The following is a 24,720-nucleotide window of genomic DNA, read 5'->3' as shown; positions in this document are numbered from 1 at the left end:
AATCCTACCACCAATGGTGGCAGAGAGTGTGAGGTGGCTTCTTGGGATGCTGCTATGCTGGGTGGCGGGATGGACACAAGCATTGTTGACCAGCAAGTTGGCAAAAGAAATGTAAAAACCCTTAAAAATGCTTCTGCGAGGCTGACAACTAGCTTGGTGCTGGTGTCTGACTCAACCCTGTAAGCTCGCTGTTTCAGTCTCCAGCACCACCCCCAAAATAAAATAGGTCTAGATTTATACCTAGTAGATACCCTCCTAGGAGATGGAGCTCAGTGGTAGAGCAGAGATCTTGTGTGGCATGCATGAAACCCTGTGTTTAATCCCCAGCACCATACATACAGAGAACAGTAAAACATGCTGATAGAAATTTAACTGCAAGGGGCCCGGAGTTTGGCCTAGTGGTAGAGTGCTTGCCTAGCATGCACAAAGACCCGGGTTCGATTCCTCGGTACTACATGCATAGCAAAAAGCCGGAAGTGGTGCTGAGGCTCAAGTGGTAGAGTGCTAGCCTTGAGAAAGTCCAAGGACAGTGCTCAGGCCCTGAGCTCAAGCCCAGAACTGGCAAAAAAAAAAAATTAACTGCAAGCCAAGCGCCAGTGGCTCATACCTATAATTTTAGCTACTCAGGAGGCTGAGATATGAAGATTGTTTGAGGCAAGCCCTAGCAAGAAAGCCTGTGAAACCCTTATCTCCATTTACCACCATAATCCAGAAGTGGAGCTGTGGTACAAATGGTAGAGCACTAGCCTTTAGCGAAAAAGCTGAGGGTCAGTGCCCAGGCCCAGAGTTGAAGCTTCAGTATAAGCATGTGTGTGAGTGTGCGCGCACATACACATTATCCACAAGGATAATATGACAATAAGGCACAAAACATAGGGAAAGGAACTTAAAATTATTATATGTTCATGTAATAAGATTTGAAAATAATGCTCTTGAGTTGCCCTATAACATTTCAGAGCAGAAGAGTTTCATAGATCTTACGAGTGTTGTTCTTAATGTACTATGTGCAGTTAATTCTTTTCTCTTTTACCCCTTATAGATAATCTCATGTGGTTACTGTAACTGACTTTGTTACTTGGAATATTGTATATCTGTTTATTTGAAATAGGGATGGGAAGGGGGAAAATGATGATTGAGAGGGGTTGAGGGGAGGGAAAGGGGGACAAAAACATGAGAAGGGGTATTAATGTTGGAGAAGCATTGCACCCACTACCTGACAAATGTAATTGTAACCTCTCTATACATTACCCACCAATAAAATACTATTAAAAAAGTTTCCCACATACCTGTTTAAACACTTAGTATAGAATTGTATATATTTAAAAATAAGCCTGGAAGTATGTCATCAAAATCTTGGTATTTATGAGAATTGAGACTGATTGATTTTTGGTTTTGTTTCTAGTTTTTGCCTTTGCCAAAGTTCCCAAACTGAACTGATTATTTCTTTCACAATCAGGAAAGGAAACATTTTATTTTGAAAATAAGAAAGCATTAGCCAGATGCTGGTAGCTTACTGCTGTAATCCTAGCTACTCAGGAGACTGAGAACTAAGGATCACAGTGCAGAGCCAGCATGGGTTAAAAAAAAAAAAGTCTGTGAGATTCTTTATCTCTAATTAACCAGCAAAATGCCAGATGTGGAGCTTTGGCTCAGTGGTAGAGCATCAGCTTTGAGCTAAAAGGCCAAGCGAGAGCACAAGACCTTAAGTCCACACCCCAGCGTTGATACACATACACACAAAAGCATGATGAATATTCTTGGGATTAGAAAGTAGTAGAGAGTAGTGGCAAGGGTTTGAAAGAGACTGAGAATTTCCCACAATTCACTTGCGTGCGTGTCATCGTGGGATGGTGGCCTCCTCTAGTGGTGATAGCCTATTAAAGCTGATATGCTAGAATAGGGTCTGGGCCACAGCATCATAGGAACTGTGAACAGCATTTAGTAATTTCCTTAACACACAGTCTGTGGAGAGTTTCACAGCACCATAGGGTTTGACAGTGACCATCCCTCTAGCCTTTACATACCCATGTCCTTGGCTGATCTTCAACAGCAAAGTCAGGATCAACATCTAATAATGACCAGTCTGTCAGAAAGAGTCTGCATCAATGCCATGACATCTCTGGGGCCTTGCCTGCTGTCCATGAAAGCTGGAGTGAGCAGACTCTTCCTTCCTCAGGAAGGATGTGCCTCAGTGGTGTACTTCCATTCCCTACGTTTATTAGAGTTTGGGGAAGCAAGCCAGTCTTGTTCTCATGGCAACAAGGACCCTAACAGTGGTCTCTTTTACTCTCATCTTTCTCTCTCCCCTCTCCTGCCCACCATTTTTCATGTCTCAGGACATTTTCTTAATGTCTCCCATCTGTCCTTTCTTTTCCTGCTTATTGTAACTGTCTTGGATTATTATTGTTTTTTTTTTGCTAGTCCTGGGGCTTGAATTCAGGGCTTGAGCACTGTCCTTGGACTTTCTCAAGGCAAGCGCTCTACCACTTGAGCCACAGCACCACTTCCGGCTTTTTTTCTATGTATGTGGTACCAAGGAATCAAACACGGGTATTCGTGCATGCGAGGCAAGCACTCGACCACTAGGCCAAACTCCCAGCCCCCCTTGGATTGTTTTTGAGTAGTGCCTTTTCTATCCTGCTCTTCCTCTGCTTAAAAATCTTTAGGTAAAGCTCCCCAGCAACCCTCACCCAGTGTCCTCCCCCCAACACACACATCCCCTTCACTGGAAGAATGGCTCTCATCTTCTCCAGTTCCCACCATCTCCCTGCCCTGTCTGCAGCCTGCCGACCCCTGCTACACCTAGATTGGAGTTGCTGTTTCCTGGTTACATGTTCCTCTAGAAGGAAAGAAGTGGCTATTCAGGCTCATGGCTTGGTGGGCCAGTGGCCACTCAGTATCTCTAGATGGTACATGACAAGAAACATGAACTGGTGGATATCACTTTCTTTTTTTTGTTCTTGGTGGTAATACTGGGGTTTGAATTCAGGGTTCTGTGCTTGTTAGACAGGTACTGTACAGCTGAATCATGCCTTCAGCCCTATTTTTTGCTGATAACTTTTTTTTAGTAATGTCACATTGAGATTAGAAAGGTAAGTAGACAAAAGGCAAGAAGGCCAGTGGCTCACCCCTGCAGTTCAAAGCCAGCCTGGGCACGAAAGTCCCTTGAGATTCTTATCTCCAGTTAACCACTAGAAAGCCAAAAGTGGCTAGCCAAAAGCTAGCCTTGAGCTGAAGAACTCAGGGACAGTGCCCAGGCTGAGTTCAAGCCCCATGACCAACCAAAAAAATTATGATCGTTATATGGAACACGTTAGGGAAGTTTTGGAATACATCCTCGAGCTCAGTGGGCTCTTCCATTTGTGCTTGGTGCACGCATGCAGGTGAAAGATGTGCAAATCTGTCTGATAAAGTGGTAAGCTGGGGGCAAAATCCCATACACATGCATGTATTCAAACAGAAATAAAAAAACGAGCATGCCTCATGCATGCATGCACATAGTCCTTTTGAAATAGGGTCATGCTTCTTGCCTGAATGTGTGTATGGACCTCAGTCCACCTGTTTTAGACTTCCTGTAGTGGTTAGAATGACAAGCATATGCTATTACCTCCAGCTTTGATGGTACTTTTTTTCCTGTCATTTTTTTTGCCAGTTGCGGGGCTTGAACTCAGGGCCTAAGCCCTGTCCTTAGGCATTTCTCAAGGCTAGAGCTCTACCACTTGAGCCACAGCACCACTTCCAGCTTTTTTCTATGTATGTGGTGCAGAGGAATCAAACCCAGGTCTTCGTGTAAGCACTCTACCACTAGACCAAACTCCCGGCCCTCCTGTGCTATTTTTTAGGTAGAATTTCCATGCATAAATGTTTTGGGGCATTGTATATATACTAGGGAGGAATCACCACCATAGATACAAAATGCTTCCATCCCCTAATAATAAATTCCTTTGTACACTTCATTGCCAATCCCTCAATCACACCCCCCCCCCCAGCCCCAGGAGCTGAGGGTTCATGACAGCTAGAACTCTTGAACCTGTTCAGATTCCACATTCAACATCCTTGCCTCCAGCTCCCCCCACCCCGCCGGACCCCTGAAAAGGAGGCAGAATGTGAGCATCCTCCCTGAGTGTCACCCCACTACAAGGTGTATACGTCTATGCAAAAACATGTTGCTAACATGTCTTCCCCTCTCTCTGCCTCTCTCCCAGGCGGGAAACACAGCCCTGCACCTGGCCTGCCAGAACAGCCACTCACAGAGCACGCGTGTCCTCCTGCTGGGTGGCTCCCGTGCTGACCTCAAAAATAACGTGGGTGAACAGCTTCTCAAACCTCTCGTGTCGAAGATAACCACTGCAGTGTGCTTTCATATTAACATCTAGAAATTAAGTGTTTGAGACCTAGCTAAATTATTTGTTGTACTTTGTTTATTTGTTAATTTTCTGAGAGGTCATTTAGAAGAGAAGATGAGTCAAAAGACTTGGAAATAATACACCTCCCATTTTTCTTCTAGCATGTGACTGTCTAGAATAGTGTAGGAAATCTGTAGATGTTAAAGTCTCTGCCCACATGAATGCATATTGTCCCATATATGTGGTATATATTCCCACGTGGGACTCTCCTATATGTGATGTGACATACAGAGCAGGGAGGTCGGAGACTCCACACCCAGCGTCTTCAGATGGCAAGTCAGTTGATGCCTGAGGTGTCCCTGAGATGAGCTGAGATGCCTGCCTTGAATACAACCATGGGTATCCAGCTTCCCTCCCCAGAGGCTTTTTCCTATATAAACTTCATGCCTTAGGTGCATTGGCAGGAAAATGACTGGCTTCTCCAAAAGATTATGGAGATCTCCTTGTCTGGGGCAATTTTATCAAATCCATTCTAAAGCTAGAATGAGCTTGTAATCCTACCTATTCAGGGGGCTGAGATCCGAGGTTTGTGGTTTGAAGATAGCCTAAGGAGGAAAGTCCATGAGTCTCTTATCTACAATTAACCACCAAAAAGCTGGGAAGTAAAGTAGGTAGAGTGCCAGCCTTTTAGTCAAAAAAGCTCAGGGGCAGTGCCCAGACCTGAGTTTAAGCCCAAGGATGGGCACACAAAAAAGGAATATACAATAATCAATATACAATACAATATCAATATACAATAGCTTTTTTTTCCCGCCAGTCCTGGGGCTTGAACTCAGGGTCTGAGCACTGTCCTTGAACAGTTTTTGCTCAAGGCTAATGCTCTGCCACTTGAGCCACAGCACCATTTCTAGATTTTTCTGTATATGTGGTACCAAGGAATCGAACCCAGGCCTTTGTGTGTGCTAGGCGAGCACACGGCCTGTCTAGCAGCTTTTAATGATAGTTGTTGTTTTTTGTTGTAAGACATGACCAAAACACAACACAAAACTGCTGACTGCGCTCAGCGTCTGCTTTCCGTCCGCAGGCAGGCGACACCTGTTTGCACGTGGCTGCACGCTACAATCACTTGCCCATCATCAGGCTGCTCCTCAGTGCTTTCTGCTCTGTCCATGAGAAGAACCAGGTCAGTTCGTGCGTCCTTGCCGTCCCCACAGGGTCCCTGACAGTGTGCAGTGAGCCCTCCCCTCCCGCCTACATGACATCCCACTGGGCGCCAGAGACCCTGCCTTCTTTGAGCCATTCCCATGCATGGTTTCTCGGAGATCCTAAGAACAGGTTTGATTAACCATGTGGTTTTTTTAAATAAGGAAATCCGAAGGGAAGAATGTGGCTTTGTAAAGACTATGAATATATAAATCTGAAATTAAAAACTTAGATTGTGGTTTATATAAAATAGAAGCCTCTGTATAAGACCTTAATAACAACATACCTTACAAGAAGAGGGGGGGGTCCTCATACTTGCTTGGTTTGCTTACTAAGTTGGTACCTTCCCACACTTGAGCCATGCCTCCAGTTGTGCTTTTGGAAGTGGAATCTAGCGAACTTTTTTGCCCAGGCTAGCTTCAAACCACAATCCTTCAGATCTTAGCTTCCTGAGTAGCTAGGGTTATAGGTGTGAGCCACTAGTGACCAGCTTTATAGCAGTGAATTTTAACCTTGGATGCATATAAACATCAATAGGGGGCCAGGCATGGTGACTCATACCTGTAATCCTAGCTAATCAGGAGGCTTAGAGCTGGGGATCATGGTTCAAAGCCAGCCCGGGCACTAAAGTCTGAGAGACTCTTATCTCTGGCACTGTGGCTCCAGGGTTAGGGCAATAGCCTTGAGCTGAAGAGTTCAAGGATAGCACCCAAGCCCAGAATTCAAGCCTCAAAACTGACAAAAAAATTTTTTTAATTAAAAAAAAATAGTCTTGTGCGGTCTCCCCAGTGGATTCTAGCTAACCTTGTTCTGCTTCCACCTCTCCCCACAGCATACTCTCACTTATGGCAGCAGATCACAATTTCAGTCACAGAGGAGCCTTTAAAATATTCATGTCCTGCCTGCACCAGTGACTCACACCTTGTAAATTCTAACTGTTCAGGAGGCTGAGATCTAGAAGATTTCATTTCAAACACAGCCCAGGCCAGATGCCAGTGACTCATGTCTATAATCCTAGCTACTCAGGAGACTAAGATCTGAGGATCAAGGTTCAAAGCTAGCCCAGGCACAAAAGTCTATAAGACTCTTATCTCCAACTAACCACTATAAAACCAGACGTGGTGCTGTGGCTCAAGTGGTAGAGTGCTAGCCTTGAGCTGAAGAGCTCAGGGACAGTGCCCAGACCCAGAGTTTAAGCCCCATGACTGACCCCCCCCCCAAAAAAAAAGGCCCAGGCAAAACACTCCATCTCCAATTAACTAGCAAAAAGCTGGGCTGGAGGTCTGGTTCAAGTGGTAGACGTAGCCATAAGTGAGTCAAGCCAAATGAGTGTGAGGTCCCTGAGTTCAACTTTTTATTTTATTTATTTTTTTTGCCAGTCCTGGGGTAGAACTCAGGGCCTGGGCACTGACCTTGGGCACTTTGCTCAAAAGCACCCTGCCTCTTGAGCCACAGTGCCATTTCTGGATTTTTCTGTATGATGTACTGAGGAATTGAACTTAGAGTGCTCACCTAGCATGCAGAAAGCCCTATCACTACTTCTGAAAAATAATTTTTTAAATCTCCAGCCCAATCCACACTACAAATCAATGGAATCAGTGAGAAGGCCCCTGGCATCTATTTTTTTTAATTTAATTTAATTTTTTATTTTTATTTTTATTGTTATTTATTGTAATGTATAGAGGGGTTATAGTTACATTTGCCAGATAATAGGTGCATTACTTCTCACACGTTGAGGAGTAATGTTCTTATGTTTTTTGTCCCCATTTCCTTGCCCTGACCCCCTGACATCTATTTTCTATTATGCAGCCAACACTGGAAAAACTTCCACAGAGAACTCCCATCACAGAACCAACCACATGCACTGCAGTGCTGGCTTCTCCTCAGAGATCCTCGGTTTTCCTATCAAGTAGCAAGGCATTTTGCCTGATCACATGACAAGTGCAGACTTCTTTCTGTATTTGTCTGGATTTATTTATATAATTTTTTGCTTGGAAAACAATAGCATTTATTTCAGAATTGGCCTACTAAGATGAAATGGATACGCCCTTCTTTCAGAGCGATAGAAAACACTTTTTTTTTTGGCCAGTCATAGGGCTTGAGCTCAGGGTCTGAGCACTGATCTTGGGCTTTCTCACGGCTAGTGCACCACTTGAGTCACAGCACCACTTCCAGCTTTTTCTATGTATGTGGTACCGAAAAATCGAACCTGGGCCTTTGTGAAGCACTCTACCACTAGGCTAAACTTTTTATACAATGTCAATTTTCTTAGTCTATATGGTAAGAGACAGCAAACACCTAGTTTTGAGAGAACACTAATTATTGATATTTCCATCCAAAAAGCTCTAGAGGCTACAGACAGGTGGAGTCTCAGTGGCCTAGAGCCTGAGGGTTGGGCTGTTATCTTCAGTGCAGAAGTATTTTTTGCAGTATCTGCTAAAACTCATTCTCAGAACCCATGAGATTCTCTGACCTGTGGCCTCTCTGGTCAGAGGATCAAGGACTAAACTCCATCATCCTGCCTCTGAGCCCCAGGATTCTCAGCAACCCAGCCCAAGGGCACTCTTTGCCCTTGATATATTCCCATTCTGTGACTTCCAAACCCCCAGCTAGAAAGGACTGTGACCCATCCAGTTCCATGATCTCTAGAAAGCACCACATAAGACCTTGGTGTCTGGTTGAGAAAAATGATGGCTTTGGGGGGCCTAGACTGGGGGATGAAAAGCAGAAGCAGAAGGCCAGGCCAGGCGGGTTTAGCAGATGTTTTTTCTGATTGGTTTCAGGCTGGAGACACAGCCTTGCATGTAGCTGCTGCCCTAAACCACAAGAAGGTGGTGAAAGTCTTACTGGAAGCTGGAGCAGATGGAACCATTGTGAACAATGTAAGTTGAGATGGGGGTGCTGTGACCACCTAGTCCTCTGCAGGTCCTGAAGATCCCACAAACTCCACCAAAGCCACAGCCTTTGGGGTCCTCAGGGGTGGATGTGGGGGAACCCCAGCTCTGAGGACCCCTTTTAGACAGCTAGCAGCAGTGAGCATCACCTGACAAGAAAAGGAGGCTCCTGGAAGTGCAGGTGAAATGGATGATACCGGAAATGAATTCCAAGATGGGCACTGGTGACTCACAACTTTAATCCTAGCTACTCAGCTGGCTGAGATCTGGGCACTGTGGTTTGAAGCCAGCCTAAGCAGCAAAGTCCATGAGACTCTGATCTCCAGTTAACCACCAAAAAGCCTGAAGCAGAGCTGTGGCTCATGTGGTAGAGTGCCAGCCTTGAATGAAACACACACACACAACTTTTAGACCTATGAAAGGAGTATGGTCTTTAGCAAAATGGCTTCATGGCAGTCAGGAGAATCACCCGTAGAGATCCAATGCCTTTCTCTCCCAGATCACCTCACGTACTCCTTTCTTGTCTCCCCTTCACCTCCACTTCTCCGGATCGCACAGCAGGCTCAACCCCGGTACCCTCGCTCCTGGAGACTGACCTTCAGTAAGGCCTGGGGCAGGGTGATTGTAGAATTTGAGGCTGCTGAAAGCTGATCAAAGGCTCTTGGTTTTCCTGAGCTCTGAGTCTAGAACCCTTCCCTCCTCCTGCCTTGTGATTGCTAGAGTGGCCCTGAGTGGCTAGAATACCCTCTCCTTCCTCTGAACCCCACTCTTGTCCACGCCTGGTTTTTGGTCTCATTTTCTAGGAGCCTATATTATGGCCCATGGCCCTGGCACATAACTTCTTTCCAGCCTGTTCCCCAGATGCCTCTGGCTCTCCAGGGGTTCTGCCTAGGGGAAACACATCGCTAGAGCATGGTAGACCTCCTCAGATGTCTACTCAGCATAAATATACTTCCTTAACTCTCTTCAGTGTTGTCTTCTCTCTCTTTCCCACAGTAGTCTCTGGTGGGCAGTGCCCTGTGGCCGGGACGTGTCCGTCCACATGCTCTGCATGCCTGCTTCAGTGCCAGAGCCATGGCCTGTGGCCTTGGGTGGCTGAGCACACTGCCAGCTGGGACTCAGTGCAGAACTGCCCAGTCCTGGGGTCTCTTCCTCACCTATCCCCCACCCCATGCCTTTCCTCAGGCAGGCCAGACCCCACTGGAGACCGCCCGCTACCACAACAATCCGGAGGTTGCCCTGCTCCTCACGAAAGCCCCTCAGGTAGGATGTCCTGCTTCTCTGTTGTCAGATGACGCAGGCTACGGTTCTCAAGAGGAAATCGGGGGGCCTCCCAGCTGGGTAGATGGGATGTAGGCATGCTCCTGACTCTTGAGGGTGAGACCTCAAGGCCTGCTTTTTAGACCTGGCGTCCTTTTCTCCTTGGCCAGAACAGTCAGCTCCAGCTTCCTGGACCCTCACTTCCCAGCTCCACAGCCTGGCAGGAAGCTCCTGTGGCAGCACTGGGGAGAGGTGGGGAGGGGGGGACTGGGGCAAATTCCCTTCCTGAACAAGGACAAAGCAGGAGGGAAGAAGCTGTGCAGAGGGAGGTGGGAGAAGGGACCATCCAGGGAGGCCACTAGAAGCAGGGAAGCTCAGGGGGTCTCCTTCCTGTTTGAATCTGATAATGGTATTTTGACCCTTATTAAAAAAATAATGATGACTGCCATTTCAATAGAGATTGACATCGAAGTATCAATAAAGACACCTCATGATACTTCAGCTGCTTGTAATTCCAACACCCTAAAGTATCTGCATCTGTTGGCTCAGTTTACCTTCCGCAGACATATTTTTCTTACTGTAATTATTTCTTACTGTGTTATACATACCCTGTTATTTTTCCTTTGATCCAACTGTAACAGGACAATGTTGGGCAGTCTCTATACCCATTCAGTATAATGAAAGTATATTCCTTCTTGTTGATGTCCATATTAAACCATTTCATTAATGTGGGCAGAAATGTAGCTATGGCTCAAGTGTTAGAGCTCTAGCTTTGAGCAAATAAGCTCAGGGACAGTGCTCAGGCCCTGAGTTCAAGCCCCAAGACCATAGATAGGTAGGTAGATAGATATAGATAGATAGGTGTTACGTTTACATGTATATACATATATATTTATCAATATGAGACATTTAGATTATTTCTAGTTTGGAGCTAGTCTGTTACATGACAGCAGACACTGATTCACTTGCTCCCTGCTGGTGCATTCCCACTTGAGCCGTACCTCCAGCTCAGCTTTTTGCTGGTTAATTGGAGATGATTTCTCCTGGACTTTTCTGCTCATGCTGGCTTCATACTGCAATCCTCCAGATCTCAGAGTCCTGAGCAGCAAGGATTATAAGTGTGAACCACCAGCACTCACTCTAGCTTTTGGCAAAGAATCATCCCCAGAATCACATCTGTGAATCCCAATTTAAAATAAAAGAAAGTGCTGGGGCCAAGAGTTTGGCCTCATGGTAGAGTGCTTACCTAACACGCATGAACATACATAGAAAAAAGCTGGAAGTGGTGCTGTGGCTCAAGTGGCAGACCACTGGCCTTGAGAAAAAAGCCCAAGGACAGTTCAAGCCTCAAGTCTGGGGGAAAAAAAGGGCTGGTCTCTCATGGGTCAAAAGTACAGGGTATGGCTGGGCATAATTGCTCGCATCTGTAATCTTGGCTACTCAGAAATGAGACATGAGGAGCATCATGGTTTGAGGTCAGCCTGGGGAAAAGACCCAATCTTATCCCATAGCTAGAGCTGTGGTGCACATCCGTCAGCTGTGTGGATGATGGAGCTTAGAAGGACTGTGGTCTAGAGCCAGCCCATGTTAAAAAGTCTCAGGATCCCAATTCAAGACCTAGATGGGTGTGGTGTACATACCTGCCATCCAAGCTACAGAAGGAAACGTAAGCAAGAGGATCATAGCCCAGGTCAGCCCGTGGAGAGTGAGACGCCATGTTGGAACTAGGGTTCAAGTGGTAGCACAGAGTTCACTTCTGAAAAAATGTTTTGAAAGTACAAGATGCAGACAATAAGTGTGGCCTAGTGGTAGAGTGCTTGCCTGGCATACACAAAGCCCTGGGTTTGATTCCTTGGTCCCATATACCCAGAAAAAGCTGGAAATGGTGCTGTGGCTCAAGTGGTAGAGTGCTAGCCTTGAGAAAGCCCAAGGACAGTGCTCAGGCCCTGAGATCAATGCCAACATAGGCAAAAATAAAAATAAAAAAACACTACAAGATTGTTTGTGAGTGTCAGAATCCATCACGTTTATCTGGTGTTTCCGCTGTTGGCTATTTGGTGGACAGCCAGCTCCCCAGTTAGCCCAACACAGAGATCAGAAAGTCTTGTATGGCTGCAGAACTCCCTGGACACATAAAGCCTGATAATGTCCTTAACCCATCTATCATTGTTCTTCTACATCCCCGGGAAAAGCTTTCCCAAATCCCTGGGTGGAGGGAACGGTTCAAGTGGTAGATTGACTGCCTATCAACGGGAACCCTGAGTCCAAACCCTCGTTCTACAAAAATGAGTAAGAACCTGTAGGAAGTGATTTAAGTTTGGTTTCTACTCACATTGAATGAATTGCAAATAGCTGGATGACATATTAAAGTTTATTTCACACAATTATCCCTGTAACCCTTCTCTTCAACACAAGGGAACTTTATGCATTCTGTTCTTTGTCTGTCCCAGCTGACTTCAAACCTTCAGCCTCTAGAGAAGCTAGAATAACAGGCATGAGCCACCACTTAGATGAATGTGGGTATTTCCACAAAGATACTAAGTGGGCACTTTCTGTTCTGGGCCTCAAGGTTAATTCTCTGTTTTCTATGTGCTGAAAAAGATGAATGGCCCTCTGTGAGGACGATGGTATGGTTCGCTGAGAAAGCTATAAAGCAGGCAAAGGTATTTTGGCTGGCCGATAGCATGGTAAATGGAGGGTGATTTTGCTGGTGGTTATTTTGTGTTCGGTTGACCACAGGGTGTTGCTTGTCATATGTGACACATCAGTGCTCTGAAAGAGAATCCCAGGCAGTTTCTGGTGCTGTACCTGTTCTGAGAGTCCACCAGCCAGGCAGACAGTAAGCAAAAGTCTTTCGCTTTTCTCAGACATGAGAAAAGGGAGTTTGAAGACAGCATTAGAAATGGCTTAGAGAAGTGGGATTGAACCCAGGGCTTTCAGCAGGTGAGACCAGTGTTCCTCCAGTGACCCAAACCCCAGCATAGTTCTCAGCTTTTTTAGTCTGGAACTCTTACAATCATTTTTTGTTTTTTGTTTTGTTTTTTCCATTCCTGGGGCTTGAACTCGGGGTCTGGGCACTGTTCTTGGACACTTTTTGCTCAAAACTAGTACTCTACCAATTGAGTCACAGTGCCATGTCTGGCTTTTTCTGTATCTGTGGTATGGAAGAATCGAACCCAGGGCTTTGTGTATGTTAGGTGAGCACTCTACCACTAGGCCATGCTCCTGGCCCTATGCTCCCCATTTCTGTATCCTTGCTGAGCTCAGCTCAAGACCCAGGAAGCACAGCAAGCGCGGGGTTGCATGTTTCTGTGACTGCTCCGTCCTTCCCCTCAGGTTGGAGGTTGCTGGAGGTTGGTGCTGGGCTCAGGGAGGCTCTCCTCTCCCCTGGCTCACCCTGGTCCGTAACCATGCTGTTTGCTTCCTTCAGGTCTTGCGTTTCAGTCGTGGGCGAAGCCTGAGGAAAAGGAGAGAGAGGCTCAAGGAAGAGAGGCGGGCTCAGTCGGTGCCAAGAGATGAGGTGGCACAAAGCAAGGTGTGAGGGTCCTCCTACCTGGCCCGGCCCACCTGTTTGCCACTCTGTGTGTCCTCAAGGGCTCGATTGTGCCTACCATGCCTCCTCGGCTCTCCTTCCCCCGGGGCTCTTTCTCCTTTTGGCTTCATGTCTTATGTTCCTCCAAGACTCCTTCCAGATCTCTCGTGTGTGTGTGTGTGTGTGTGTGTGTGTGTGTGTGTGTGTGTGTGTACACGTGTGTACTATGCTCCAGTCCCATATACCTGTGCCTTTTGACCCTCTGCATGGACAACATCAAACACTGTGCCTGTAACTACAGAGACATGTGGTGTGTGTTGGCCCCATGTCACCTGGGGCCTTGTTTGAAATGCACATTCCCAGGCCTCACCTCAGACCCACTGTTAGAAACTCTGGGGTAAAACCCAGTAATCCTACAGATGATTTTGATGAGAGCCCTTGGCATAGTTGTGTCCTCAGTTTCCCCTTAGAGACTGGAGCTGGCCTCTATGATCCCTTTGTGCCGATCAGTTCAGTGATTGGCACAGCTGTCCTTGGCTGTCCTTTGAAGTTTCTGAGGTGACAAATGGGATATAGAAACAACTTTTGGCACATAAAATATCACCAAGCACTTGCTCTTCTGTATGCCATTTCAGAATCTTATCAGTTTCCAAGGCTAAGGCATCATTATTCTGATTGTATGCTTATATACAAATTATATAAACCAAACTATAGAAATTCTCACAAGGAACAGAATTTTATATACATATATATATATATGCCTTTCTTTCTTTCCTTCTTTTCCTTCCTTCTTTTCCTTCCTTTCTTCTTTCTTTCTTTCTTTCTTTCTTTCTTTCTTTCTTTCTTTCTTTCTTTCTTTCTTTCTTTCTTTCTGTGTGTTATGGGAGCTGGAACTCGGCCTGGGCACTGTCCTCAAGCTCTTCAGCTCAAGGCTGCCACCCTACCCTTGAACCAAACCCCACTTCCCATTTTCTAGAGGTTAATTGAAGATAAAATTCTTAGGTCCTTTTGTGTCCGGGCTGGCTTTGAACCTTGATCCTCAGATCTCAGCCTCCTTAGTAGCTAGGATTACAGGTGTGAACCACCACACCCGGCCTTTTTATTTTTTTAAACCAGTCCTGGGGATTGAACTTAGTGCCTGAACACTGTCCTTGGACACTTTTTGCTCAAGGCTAGCACTCTGCCACTTGAGGCACTGTGCCACTTCTGGATTTTACTATGTATGTGGTTCTAGGGAATCAAACCCAGGGCTTCGTGCATGCTAGGCAAGCACTCTACCACTAGGCCAAACTCCTGGCCTATATTTCATTTTAAATGGTTTTCACTCTCTGCCTAAAATTCCAGAAACAAACGGGGAAGTAAAAAAGACCCCCAAATCTCTAATGCTTTTTTGTGTATGGTAGGTTTCTGGAACTCTAGAATAGAATAGATTATTAGGGATCTAACAAGATAAAAGCAAACTTTTTAAGACCCACAGGCAATTCTCCTGGCATTTGAAATTTACTGCCATAAAAATTGTCCCTGGGGCTGCAAGTGTGGCCTTGTGGTGGAGTGCTTGCCTAGCATGCACTAATCCCTGGGTTCGATTCCTCAGCACCACATACACAGAAAAACCAGAAATGGTGCGATAGCTCAAGTGATAGAGTGCTAGCCTTGAAAAAGCCCAAGGACAGTGCCCAGGCCCTGAATTCAAGCCCCAGGACTGGCTAAAAAAAAAATCCCCTTACAAAATAATGTTACAGACAGCTTTGCCTTGCTGGTGGCAGGCCCAGGTGAGCAGGTTCTGGCTTTTTTTTTCCCCTATAGGGAAGCGTGTCAGCTGGGGACACTCCCAGCAGCGAACAGGCTGTTCTAAGAAAAGACGAAGCCAGGGAAGAATTCCTGTCTGCCTCTCCTGAACCCAGAGCAAAGGATCACCGGAGGAGAAAGTCCAGACCCAAGGCAGGTGCCAGTGGCGTAGTGGTGGCTGGGGAGGAGAGCTGGTGAGAGGTCCTGCTATCCATCCCAAGAGCAGCAAAGATACCATGTGACCTCACTGAAACAGCTTAAAAGTTAAATCTCACAGCAGGGGTTGGTAGCTCCTACCTGTAATGCTAATTACTCAGGAGGCTGAGATCTGAGGATCACAGTTCAAAGCCACCCCGGAAAGGAAAGTCCATGAGACTCTAGTTAATCTCCAGTTAATCACCAAAAAGCCAGAAGTGGAGCTGTGGCTAAAGTGGTAGAGTACTCATCTTGAGCACAAAAACCCAGGGTCAGTGCCCAAGCCCTGAGTTTAAGCCCCGGGACCATCACAGAAATAAGATCTCACTAAGTGTGGATGGGCGAGTGGGCTAATGTGTGTCTCTGGAGACGTGTTGCTCTGTGTTGAACAGCGCTGGGTTGTTTGTCAGCATGAGGGGTGATGGGAGCCTCTGGCTGGATGTGAGTCTGGCCAGGCTGCTGGCTCAAGCATGTCATCTCTTCCTCCCGGACAGGCGTCCGCCTTGTCTGACCCCACCTCAGCAGCTAACCAACAGCCTGGACACCAGAGAAACTCACACATCCATCATCACCCCAAAAAGAAGAGCAGGCATCGGGGATCATCCCCGCCACCACCTCATGAATTCAGAGCCTACCAGCTGTACACCCTGTATCGGGGCAAGGATGGGAAAGTGATGCAGGTAACCCCGGGACTGCTGGAAGTGAGCCCGGGAGCCTCCGCAGGCAGGCTGTCGGGTGTGGGGGGCGGATGGCCCCTTCACTCAAACAGTGCCCATCCACTCCTGCCACTTGATGTGACAAACCGATGGAGCTTTCTGAACTATCCTTTGGTGACAGATCTTTAGAGGCCTCCCAGTAGAGATGGGTAGCTTGAAGTCAGGAACCATGTTTTTCCCTCTGCACGTTCTCCGTACCTACTAGAGCTGAGCCAGGGAACATTCCAGAGCCAGGACAGGGCTGAGTCTGTCTCCTCCATCAGCTCCAGCCCAGCTCCCCATTTGTGGAAGAATGAAGGGGGGACTGACTCCTCTCCTGCATCCCTCGTAGGCACCGATCAATGGCTGTCGCTGTGAGCCACTCATCAGCAAGCTGGAGAATCAGTTGGAGGCGACTGTGGAGGAGATAAAGGCAGAGCTGGGGGCTGTTCAGGACAAAATGAACACGAAGCTGGGCCAGATGGAGACTAAGACGCAGCACCAAGTAAGCACATGGCATGGCCTCTTTGCTGCCAGTTGTTCTGGCAGGAAATGTAATCATAGATGTTCGGACTGTGCTTGTAGCCCAGGAGTGAGCACGTCCAGATTTCATCTCCAGCATCCAAAAAGCAAAGAAAAAGAACATCGGCCTTTGCTTGCACTGTGTGCCCTGAGAGGGTTCTCTGGACTGGTTTATGGAATGCTGTTACAGGGCACTTAGTTATAATTTTGAAGAGCAACTCTGCTGGGGTGTGGTGGCAACCACCTGTAGTCCCAGCACACAGGAGATGGAAGCAACAGGATCAAGAGTTTGAGGCCAACCTATCCTATACAAAAAGACCTTATCTCAAAGAAGTGGGGACTTGAGTTTAAATTGCTTTGGATTCTATAGAGTTCCATTTACTGAGCATCTTTATAAAATCATGAAAATTAGAAAGTGAGCTGAATACCAGTGTGGCTCATGCCTGTAATCTGTAATTGCTGTTCAAAGCCAGCCTGGGTAGGAAAAGTCTGTGAGCTTTTCCCCGCCGCCCCCCCCCCCCTCCAGTCCTGGGGCATGAGCACTGTCCTGGGGCTTTATCCTTAAGGTTAGCACTCTGTCACTTGAGCCCCAGTACTACTTCTGGCTTTTCTATTATGTGCTACCAAGGAATCGAACCTGGGTCTTTGTGCATGCTAGACAGGTATTCTATCAGTAGGCCAAACTCCTGGCCATGTCTGTGAGTCTCTTATCTCTAATTAGCCACCCCAAATCTGGAAGGAGATCTATGGCTCAACGCACTAGCATTGAACACAAAAGCTAAGGCTTTAGATAAATCCCCCATACCAATGTGCACACACACACACACACACACACACACACACACACACACACACACACACACACACACACACACACACACACACACACACACACACACACACACACACACACCCCAGCTAGACAGTGCCCAGGAAAGTGTGAATGATTTGAATGTTAAATATTCCAAGGGGGAAGTAGCACTGTGGCTCAAGGAGTAGGGCGGTAGCCTTGAGCTGAAGAACTCAGGGACAGCACCCAGGCCCAGAGTTCAGGTCCCACAACCAACAAAAAATAAGGAGTTATTTAAATATTCCAAGGGCCTCTTCAGTATGAGGGGGTGACAGATTGGGTTCCTTGTGGCAGGGACAGGCCTGGGGCCCAGGTGATTCAGGTTGCTGTACCAGTCCACTGTGCCCTGTGAACCAGCTCAAGGCATGTGGCTCTTCGTGAAGGTCTTTGCTTCTACAAGGTGAGGATGGGATCAGGGAGAGGAGGCCACACCTACAAAACAGAGACAAACCAAAAGGTGAACCACACGCACCACAGCTGGTATTTCTTTGTATATTTCTGAACATCTCTGTGTGGAATGCAATTTTTCTTTTTCAGTAGTGGGCTTGAACTCTGTGCCTAGGCTCTGTCCCTGAGCTTTTCAACTCAAGGCTAGTGCTTGATCACTTGAGCCATAGCACCACTTCAGGCTTTTCTCTGTATGTGGTACCAATAACTCAAACCCAGGGCTTCATGCATGCTAGGCAATCACTCTACTAGGCCATGCTTCTGGCTCTGTGGAATGCCATTTTATATCACCAACAGGAGAGGAACTTGCCCATGAGCCCTGCAGGCTGGCTTCTGCTAACAGTGGTGATGTTTTTTCCCCCTTTGGACATTGCCAAAGCAGTAAAAGTATAGCCCAAGGAGCTGTTTAAACCTCTGGAAAATGTCAGAATGAAGAGAGGCCACATAAAGGTACATGACTAAAAGGTGACTGTCATTTGTGTTTGAAAGCCATCCTTTAAATGCCTTCTTGGACTCCTTTTATGAAGCAGCGATAATACCTTCTCTGGGAAAGCTGGATGAAATTGAAGATCTGTCATAATTGCATGGATGGGCTACAGTAAAGTGATTGCTCCTGTTTTTAGATAGCCTTGAAACTCGTGATCTTTAAGGCTTGTGGGTCTTTTTGGTCTACAATCTGCATTTGCTCAAGTGGCACATATTGCTTCTTCATTCATAAAACTTGTTTTATTTTATTATTATTATTTTGCTGGTTCTGGGGATTGAACTTTCGAGTTTGGTCCTGTCCCTGACCTTTTAGGCTCACGGCTAGTGCTCTGCCACTTGAGCTTTAGCTCCACTTCCAGCCTTTTAATTTTAGTTTACTGGAGATAAGAGTCTCATAGACTTTCTTGCCTGGGCTGGCTTTGAATCTTGATCTTCAGATCTCAGTCTCCTGAATAGGTAGGACTTTGAACATAAGCCACTGGTACCTGGCTATGTATGTATGTATGTATGTATGTATGTATGTATGTATGTATGTATGTATGTATGTATTGTGCCAATACTGTGGCTTGAATTTAGGTCCTGGTTGATATTCCTCAGCTTTTTTTGCCCAAGGCTAGAAGTATACCATTTGAGATACATCTCCACTTCTGGTCCTTTTTTTTTTTTTTTCTGTTTAGCTGGAGATAAGAGTCTCATGGACTCTCCTTCCTGGACTGGCTTCAAACTGTGAGCCTCAGACCTCAGGCACCTGAGTAGGATTATATAAATGTGTGAAATGTGTGTTATGGATTTTTTTTTGTTTTGGTCAGTGGTGAGGCTTGAACCTGGGGCCTGGGTATTGTCCCACCTTATTTTTTTTTTAAACCAAGGCTAGAATTCTACCACTTTGATCCATAGCACCACTTTCAGTTTTCAGTTGGCTATTTGGAGTTGAGTCTCATAGACTTTCCTATCCATGTGGCTTTGAACCATGATCCTCAGATCTCAGCCTCTCTAGTAGCTACAAATACAGCCATGAACCTGTAATCAGTGCCTGGCTTAGGGTTGGTATCTTTCTTTTTTTCTTTTTTTTTTGTCAGTCATAGGGCTTGAACTCTGGGCGTGGGCGATGCCCCTGAGCTCCTCAGCTCAAGACTACCACTCTATCCCCTGGAGCCACAGCATGTCTTTCAGTTTTCGAGTGGTTAATTGGAGATAAGAGTCTCCTGTTCTTTAGTACCTGGGCTGGCTTTGAACCGTGATCCTCGATCTCAGCCTCCCAAGTAGCTAGGCGTGAGCCACTAAACCCACCTAGGGCTTGCATTTTTAAGACTTCAGATGTGGGAAAGAAAGAAAATAGACCTTATGGAAACATGCACAGGAATTCTGGAAAGCTAGAGCCCCAGGACCACCCTATGAAAATAGAAAACAGAATGAGTTGTTGAAATGTGCTTGCCTGCATTGTGAACTCTGCTTGGCAGGCCTGAGCTGTCAATGTACGGAGAGACAGAGCTCATCTTTACATCATCCCAGCATGACCCCCACCCCTATCTTGAATCTTAGATGCGTGTTTTGGATAAGCTGATGGTTGAGCGACTGTCAGCAGAGAGGACAGAATGCCTGAATCGCCTGCAACAGCACTGTGATGCGGAGAAGCATGAGGGAGAGAAACGCCAGGTACAAACCAGCCTCCAGCAGCTCTTTAATTTGCTGAATGGTCACTAAGTTAAAAGATGTACACCCATCCCTGAAAACACAGACGTTGTGACTCCAAAAGAACACTTGCATTGCATACTCAAATGTAGTCAGAAGCAGAGACTGGTTCATATTGGGTCTGTTGCTGAATATGTTGGGGAAAGGGTCCTGACTGCCCGAGTCACACATGTGTTAGAAAAGCTCATGAACCATTGTAATGGTGTAGAAGCAGTTATGGAGGCTTGGTGTCTCCCTGGGACAGGAGGTATGGAATGATTCCCTGATAGTGTACCAGGAGGTCAGGCCTCTGGCTCGGAGTCATTTAGTGAAGGTTATAGACGGCTCTAGGTCTGGGTACTAAGCATGGCCGATGGATGAAGTCATCTATAACTTTTAGGTTCGTCAAGATGGTTATATCAGGTATCATAATTCACAGGTTCACTAAAAACATGGTTGTTGTTGGTACTGAGGTTTGAACTCCGGCTTTATGAGGCCTTTTGCATGATAGGTAGGCACACCTACCTATGCCCCTGCTCTTTTGCTTAGTTATTTTTCTGATGGAGTCCTGCATTTTTGCCTGGGACCAGACTGAACCATAGCTCCTTTATCTAGGCCTGCCATCATCCTACCTTTGCCTCCTGTTTGCCTGGAACGACAGACACACGCTACCATGCACAGCTTATATTGGTTGGGATGGGGCCTTGCTACCGTTTTTGTCTGGGTTGGTGTCAAAGTGAGATGCTCCTGACTTTCTTCTTCTGAGTAGCTGGGATGACAGTTCTGAGTCTCCATGCTCAGCTCTAAAAGTTAATTCTTTATGTCTTAATTTATAAGCCACCTATCAAATTTACCTTCCTCTTCTATATACTAGTTACTTTTATTTTTATTTCTGTAGATGTCCTTAGTGGATGAATTAAAAACCTGGTGCATGTTAAAGATTCAGAATCTGGAAATGAAGCTTTCTGGAGATTCTAGGACCTCCAGGGCTAAATCCACACCATCTACATGTGACTCCTCTACAGGTAATCCATGCAGACAGAATCCTTGTACCCACGGGTAATGAAACTTCCCTGCCCCTAGGTCTGTTCTCTGCTGATCTGAAGGTACCCCACACGATAGCACCATGGAAATACTGGGTGAGGACTGTGGTTTACTTACAGCTATATATGCAAATCCCATATGGTGCCCTTGCACCCAGGCTCTTCCCACCTCCACCTGCCTCGTTCTGAGGTTACAGGAACGTGCCCTCAATACCTTAGGTAACCATGCTTCATTTACAAAATTGTATTTTGAGAGTCTGGAAATAGGATTCATAGTTAGGGTGTTTGCCTAGTATTCAAGACCCTGGCTTCAACCCTAGCACCACCAAAAAAACAACCTATTAAAAACCAAGACAAACTTGGCACGAAGAAGTAAGGGAGTTATTGATTGGTATTGACAGTGCTTCGTGTGCAAAACTGATGGATGCAGAGCTGACCCCGTGGAGAAGGGATTGTAAATGACTGTATCCTGAGCAAGCTGCTCTCCTTCTTCATGCTCATTTCCCCTTTCTCCTCTTTCATTGGCCTCCAGCCTTTGTCCAGTTATGCCAAGCCTCGTTCAGTGTTAGTTCAAGCACTGAGGTTGCCCCAGGTACTAACTAAGAGTCACATCAGAGAGAATTTCCTAGGTCCCTGGTGACTTCACTGAAGATAAGTCTGAGCATTCGGAGCTTGGTGATCAGTCCTTATGTGTGTAGGGTGCGGGGAGGGGAGGGCCTGGCTATGCCGTATGTTTCATGTGACCAGAGCCATGCCCGGAACTAGTCTTTTATCTGCTGACACATTGGGAACTACCCTGAGCTAGTTTTCTTGGTAGGACTCGTGTGAGCTTCTTGTGGCCCTGTAATGGGAATTGTGGGTAATGGGAATAGAACCACCATTCCAAATTGGAGTCTAGGTTAAGAAACTGGTATACTCTCGGGGCCCAAAGAGTGGCTTCCACCTGCATGTCACCTTGCTGCTACTCAGGAGGTTGAGGACTGAGGATTAAACCTCGGCAGACACATCTCAGAGACTCCGACCTCTCTTAAAAAGCCAAATGGAGGTGTGGCTCAGGTGGTAAAGCCCCAGCCTTAAGCAAACAATGCAAAAAATTCAAGGCCCAGAGTTTAAGTCCCAGGACTGGCACCCCCCAAAAAAGAAGAGAGTTAGGAAAAGAAAACTGAACTGGTATATTTGTGCTAGAGAATAAGGGTACTCATTCACCTGCCCGAGGCCCCAGGGACCTGTTTGGAGATGCCTGGTGAGCTGGCATTAGGAAATGGGACTGGGGGCATTCTGAGGTATACGGAAGAAACAGGCTAAAGGAAAAATCAGCCAATTTTTTTTTTTTTTGGCTTATCACAGAACCCTTGAGAATCCTGATAAGTCAAAATGATAGTCCTGGGATGAAAAGGTGAAAAAGACCATGGAAACGTTGCTTGGTGGGTTGTGCATGAGCGTGGATGTCTGATGTTTGCTTTCCTTTGTAACAGGAATGGATCCATCAGTGGTGACTGCCGGTCCAGCAGCTGCATCAGACAGTTCCTCTCAGGTAGTTAGGCCCAAGGAAAAGGCCCTCAACCCCACTGCTACCCAGAGGCTCCAGCAAGAGCTGTCCTCCTCGGACTGTCCAGGCTCCCGGCTGAGGAATGTCAAGATTCAGACAGCTCCGCTGCCCTCCAGTGAGGCAGCTAGAGGAGAGCAGCGTGCTGGGCCCTGCGTCCACAGAAGCACGCAGACCAAGAAGTCCGGGAAAAGTGGGCAGGGCAGGCATCCAGGCCAGCAGCCCGCAGCCAGCAGCCATTGTGGGCCAGCACCGCCAGCTGGCGGTGGGGAGCAGACCGTCCAGCATGCGCGCGATGCCTCGCAAGCCCTGGAGCTCACTCAGTATTTCTTTGAGGCTGTTTCTTCCCAGATGGAAAAGTGGTATGAAAGGAAGATTGAAGAAGCCCGAAGCCAGGCCAGTCAGAAAGCCCAGCAAGACAAGGCCACACTGAAGGAACACATTAAAAGTCTCGAAGAAGAACTTGCTAAATTGAGGAGTAAGGTACAGAAGGAAAATTAAAACATGGGAAGAAAACAAAAGATTCTGAACATTTTTTGGGGGGTTCTGCAACTGCCAAATAGCTACGCCCAGGGAATGGCTTATTGTGTGCAGACTTTGCCTCTTAAGAAAAAAATCACCAATTTCTAAAAGATGCCAGACACCTGCTTATTATGCCCGGAAGTCATTACAATGTCAACAATGAAGCTGAAACCTTGGAAGCTTGCTTAGTTTCAGGTTTCATTAGAAGCTGGAAATCTCAAGGCAAGTTCATCTGAAGTTCAAAAGCTCAGATTAAGCCAGTCACTAGAGAATCCTGTAAAAGAAGTCAAGGGTAGGGCCAGATACTGGTGGCTCACGTCTATAATCCTAGCTACTCAGGCGGCTGAGATCTAGCTTAGAACAAGGTTCAAAGCCACCCTGGCAGGAAAATCTGTGAGACTCCTATCTCCAATTAACCACCAGAAAACTGGAAGTAGTGCTGTGGCTCAAGGTGGTAAAGCACTCGCCTTGAACCACAGAACTCAGACCCCAAGTTCAAGCCCTATGACTGACAAAAAAACAAACAACAAAACCACACCTGATTGCTTGTGTCCTGAAGTAGGCATTCATGTACATGTATACACCTGCTGTGCCTAGACAAGAGTTTCTTTCTCTACTAGAGTTGGTACTCTGCGATTTGCCAGCCCATTATAGTTGTCATTCTCTAAATGCTTCCCATCAGGGGAAGAGAACCTGATGTTGAGGGAGAAGAGATGTTCAAGAAGCCCTGAGATCCAGTATCTTAGAATTTTAAGAAAAGTCTGCTTTATTATAATGAATAATTGACTACCAGCAATGTTTGTGTGTAATGAGGCAGAATGAGAGAAGTTCCAGTTTTTCGGCTGTGATTTCTACATTTCAGACACATTGATTAGTTAGTCTCAGCAAACAGATTAATGTAACAACTGCCTGGACCTTCAACGTATTGAGCCTATTATTGGGTGGCAGGACCTTTGTTTTATAAATATCCCGAATGTATTTTGTTTTGAATTGAGTTCTATCTCTGAATAACCTCAAAGGCTTTTGACTGTTTTGCAGTGGTGAAATCTAGCTAACTGGATTACTAGATTTATACTCTGCTGTAGAGACACATGAAAAGACTTTACTATCTGATGAAATAGAAGTTCAGAAACTAAATTATAACAGTGGTGATGTTAAAAGTTTGGCTTTAATGATCTCCCCAAATCTCACCATCTGGAATGTGGGGTTTTAGCCATCTCCACAAACATCTATGTGTGAACAGAAACCCCAATTCTGTTTCTATACACTGTTGCCTATAATTGTGAATAAATGCTGTCCATTGAGCCAAAGAGAAAATACTGACTTGCTGACATAGGGAATAGGAAAACGGGATGTTCAGCTCCTCTGTGAAGCTCAGAGTTGTAGGTTTTAGTAATACTCCATGAACATAGTCATCTTCAGAAAGCACTTTGGGTGCGTGTTAAGTTGACCTTATGTGTTTGTGACCTCCCCGTGCACCTGTCCCTGGGGGGTGCAGCCGTTCCCATCTCCGTGGCTTATTCTCGCTGTCCACTCTCCCAATGCACATACAGGCCTGTAGAGCGAGGGGGTTCCTCTCTTCTACACCAAGGAATCACCCACTTCCATCACTTCTGCCTACTGCTCAAAGGGGAAAAAAATCCAAGAAATCCAGCAAGTTGTGCTCCAAGGAAGAGTTACTTTCATTCATCAGAATACTTCCTCTAGGAAGGATACTGAG

The 24,720-nt window shown here is 46.3% G+C and overlaps 1 protein-coding gene across 2 annotated transcripts in view; it reads left to right on the top strand.

Annotated features, from left to right (window-relative positions):
- The window catches only part of Ankrd6 (ankyrin repeat domain 6), a 131,900-nt gene extending 107,180 nt beyond the window's left edge, over positions 1-24,720 (top strand). For both annotated transcript variants that reach the window (XM_090338433.1, XM_090338432.1), the window contains exons 6-16: positions 4,206-4,304; positions 5,431-5,529; positions 8,333-8,431; positions 9,629-9,706; positions 13,134-13,238; positions 15,042-15,176; positions 15,713-15,898; positions 16,266-16,418; positions 19,761-19,874; positions 20,788-20,914; positions 22,408-24,720. In XM_090338433.1, coding sequence (XP_090194559.1) covers positions 4,206-4,304; positions 5,431-5,529; positions 8,333-8,431; positions 9,629-9,706; positions 13,134-13,238; positions 15,042-15,176; positions 15,713-15,898; positions 16,266-16,418; positions 19,761-19,874; positions 20,788-20,914; positions 22,408-22,979 — 1,767 coding nt within the window. In that variant the 3' untranslated portion in view covers positions 22,980-24,720. The remainder of the gene's footprint in view (positions 1-4,205; positions 4,305-5,430; positions 5,530-8,332; positions 8,432-9,628; positions 9,707-13,133; positions 13,239-15,041; positions 15,177-15,712; positions 15,899-16,265; positions 16,419-19,760; positions 19,875-20,787; positions 20,915-22,407) is intronic.

The sequence above is a fragment of the Megascapheus bottae genome, chromosome 8, assembly GCF_031878675.1.
Source record: "Megascapheus bottae isolate mThoBot1 chromosome 8, mThoBot2.hap1, whole genome shotgun sequence".
NCBI classification, from domain to species: Eukaryota; Metazoa; Chordata; class Mammalia; order Rodentia; family Geomyidae; genus Megascapheus; species Megascapheus bottae.
This window is presented reverse-complemented; position numbering and strand designations above follow the sequence as displayed.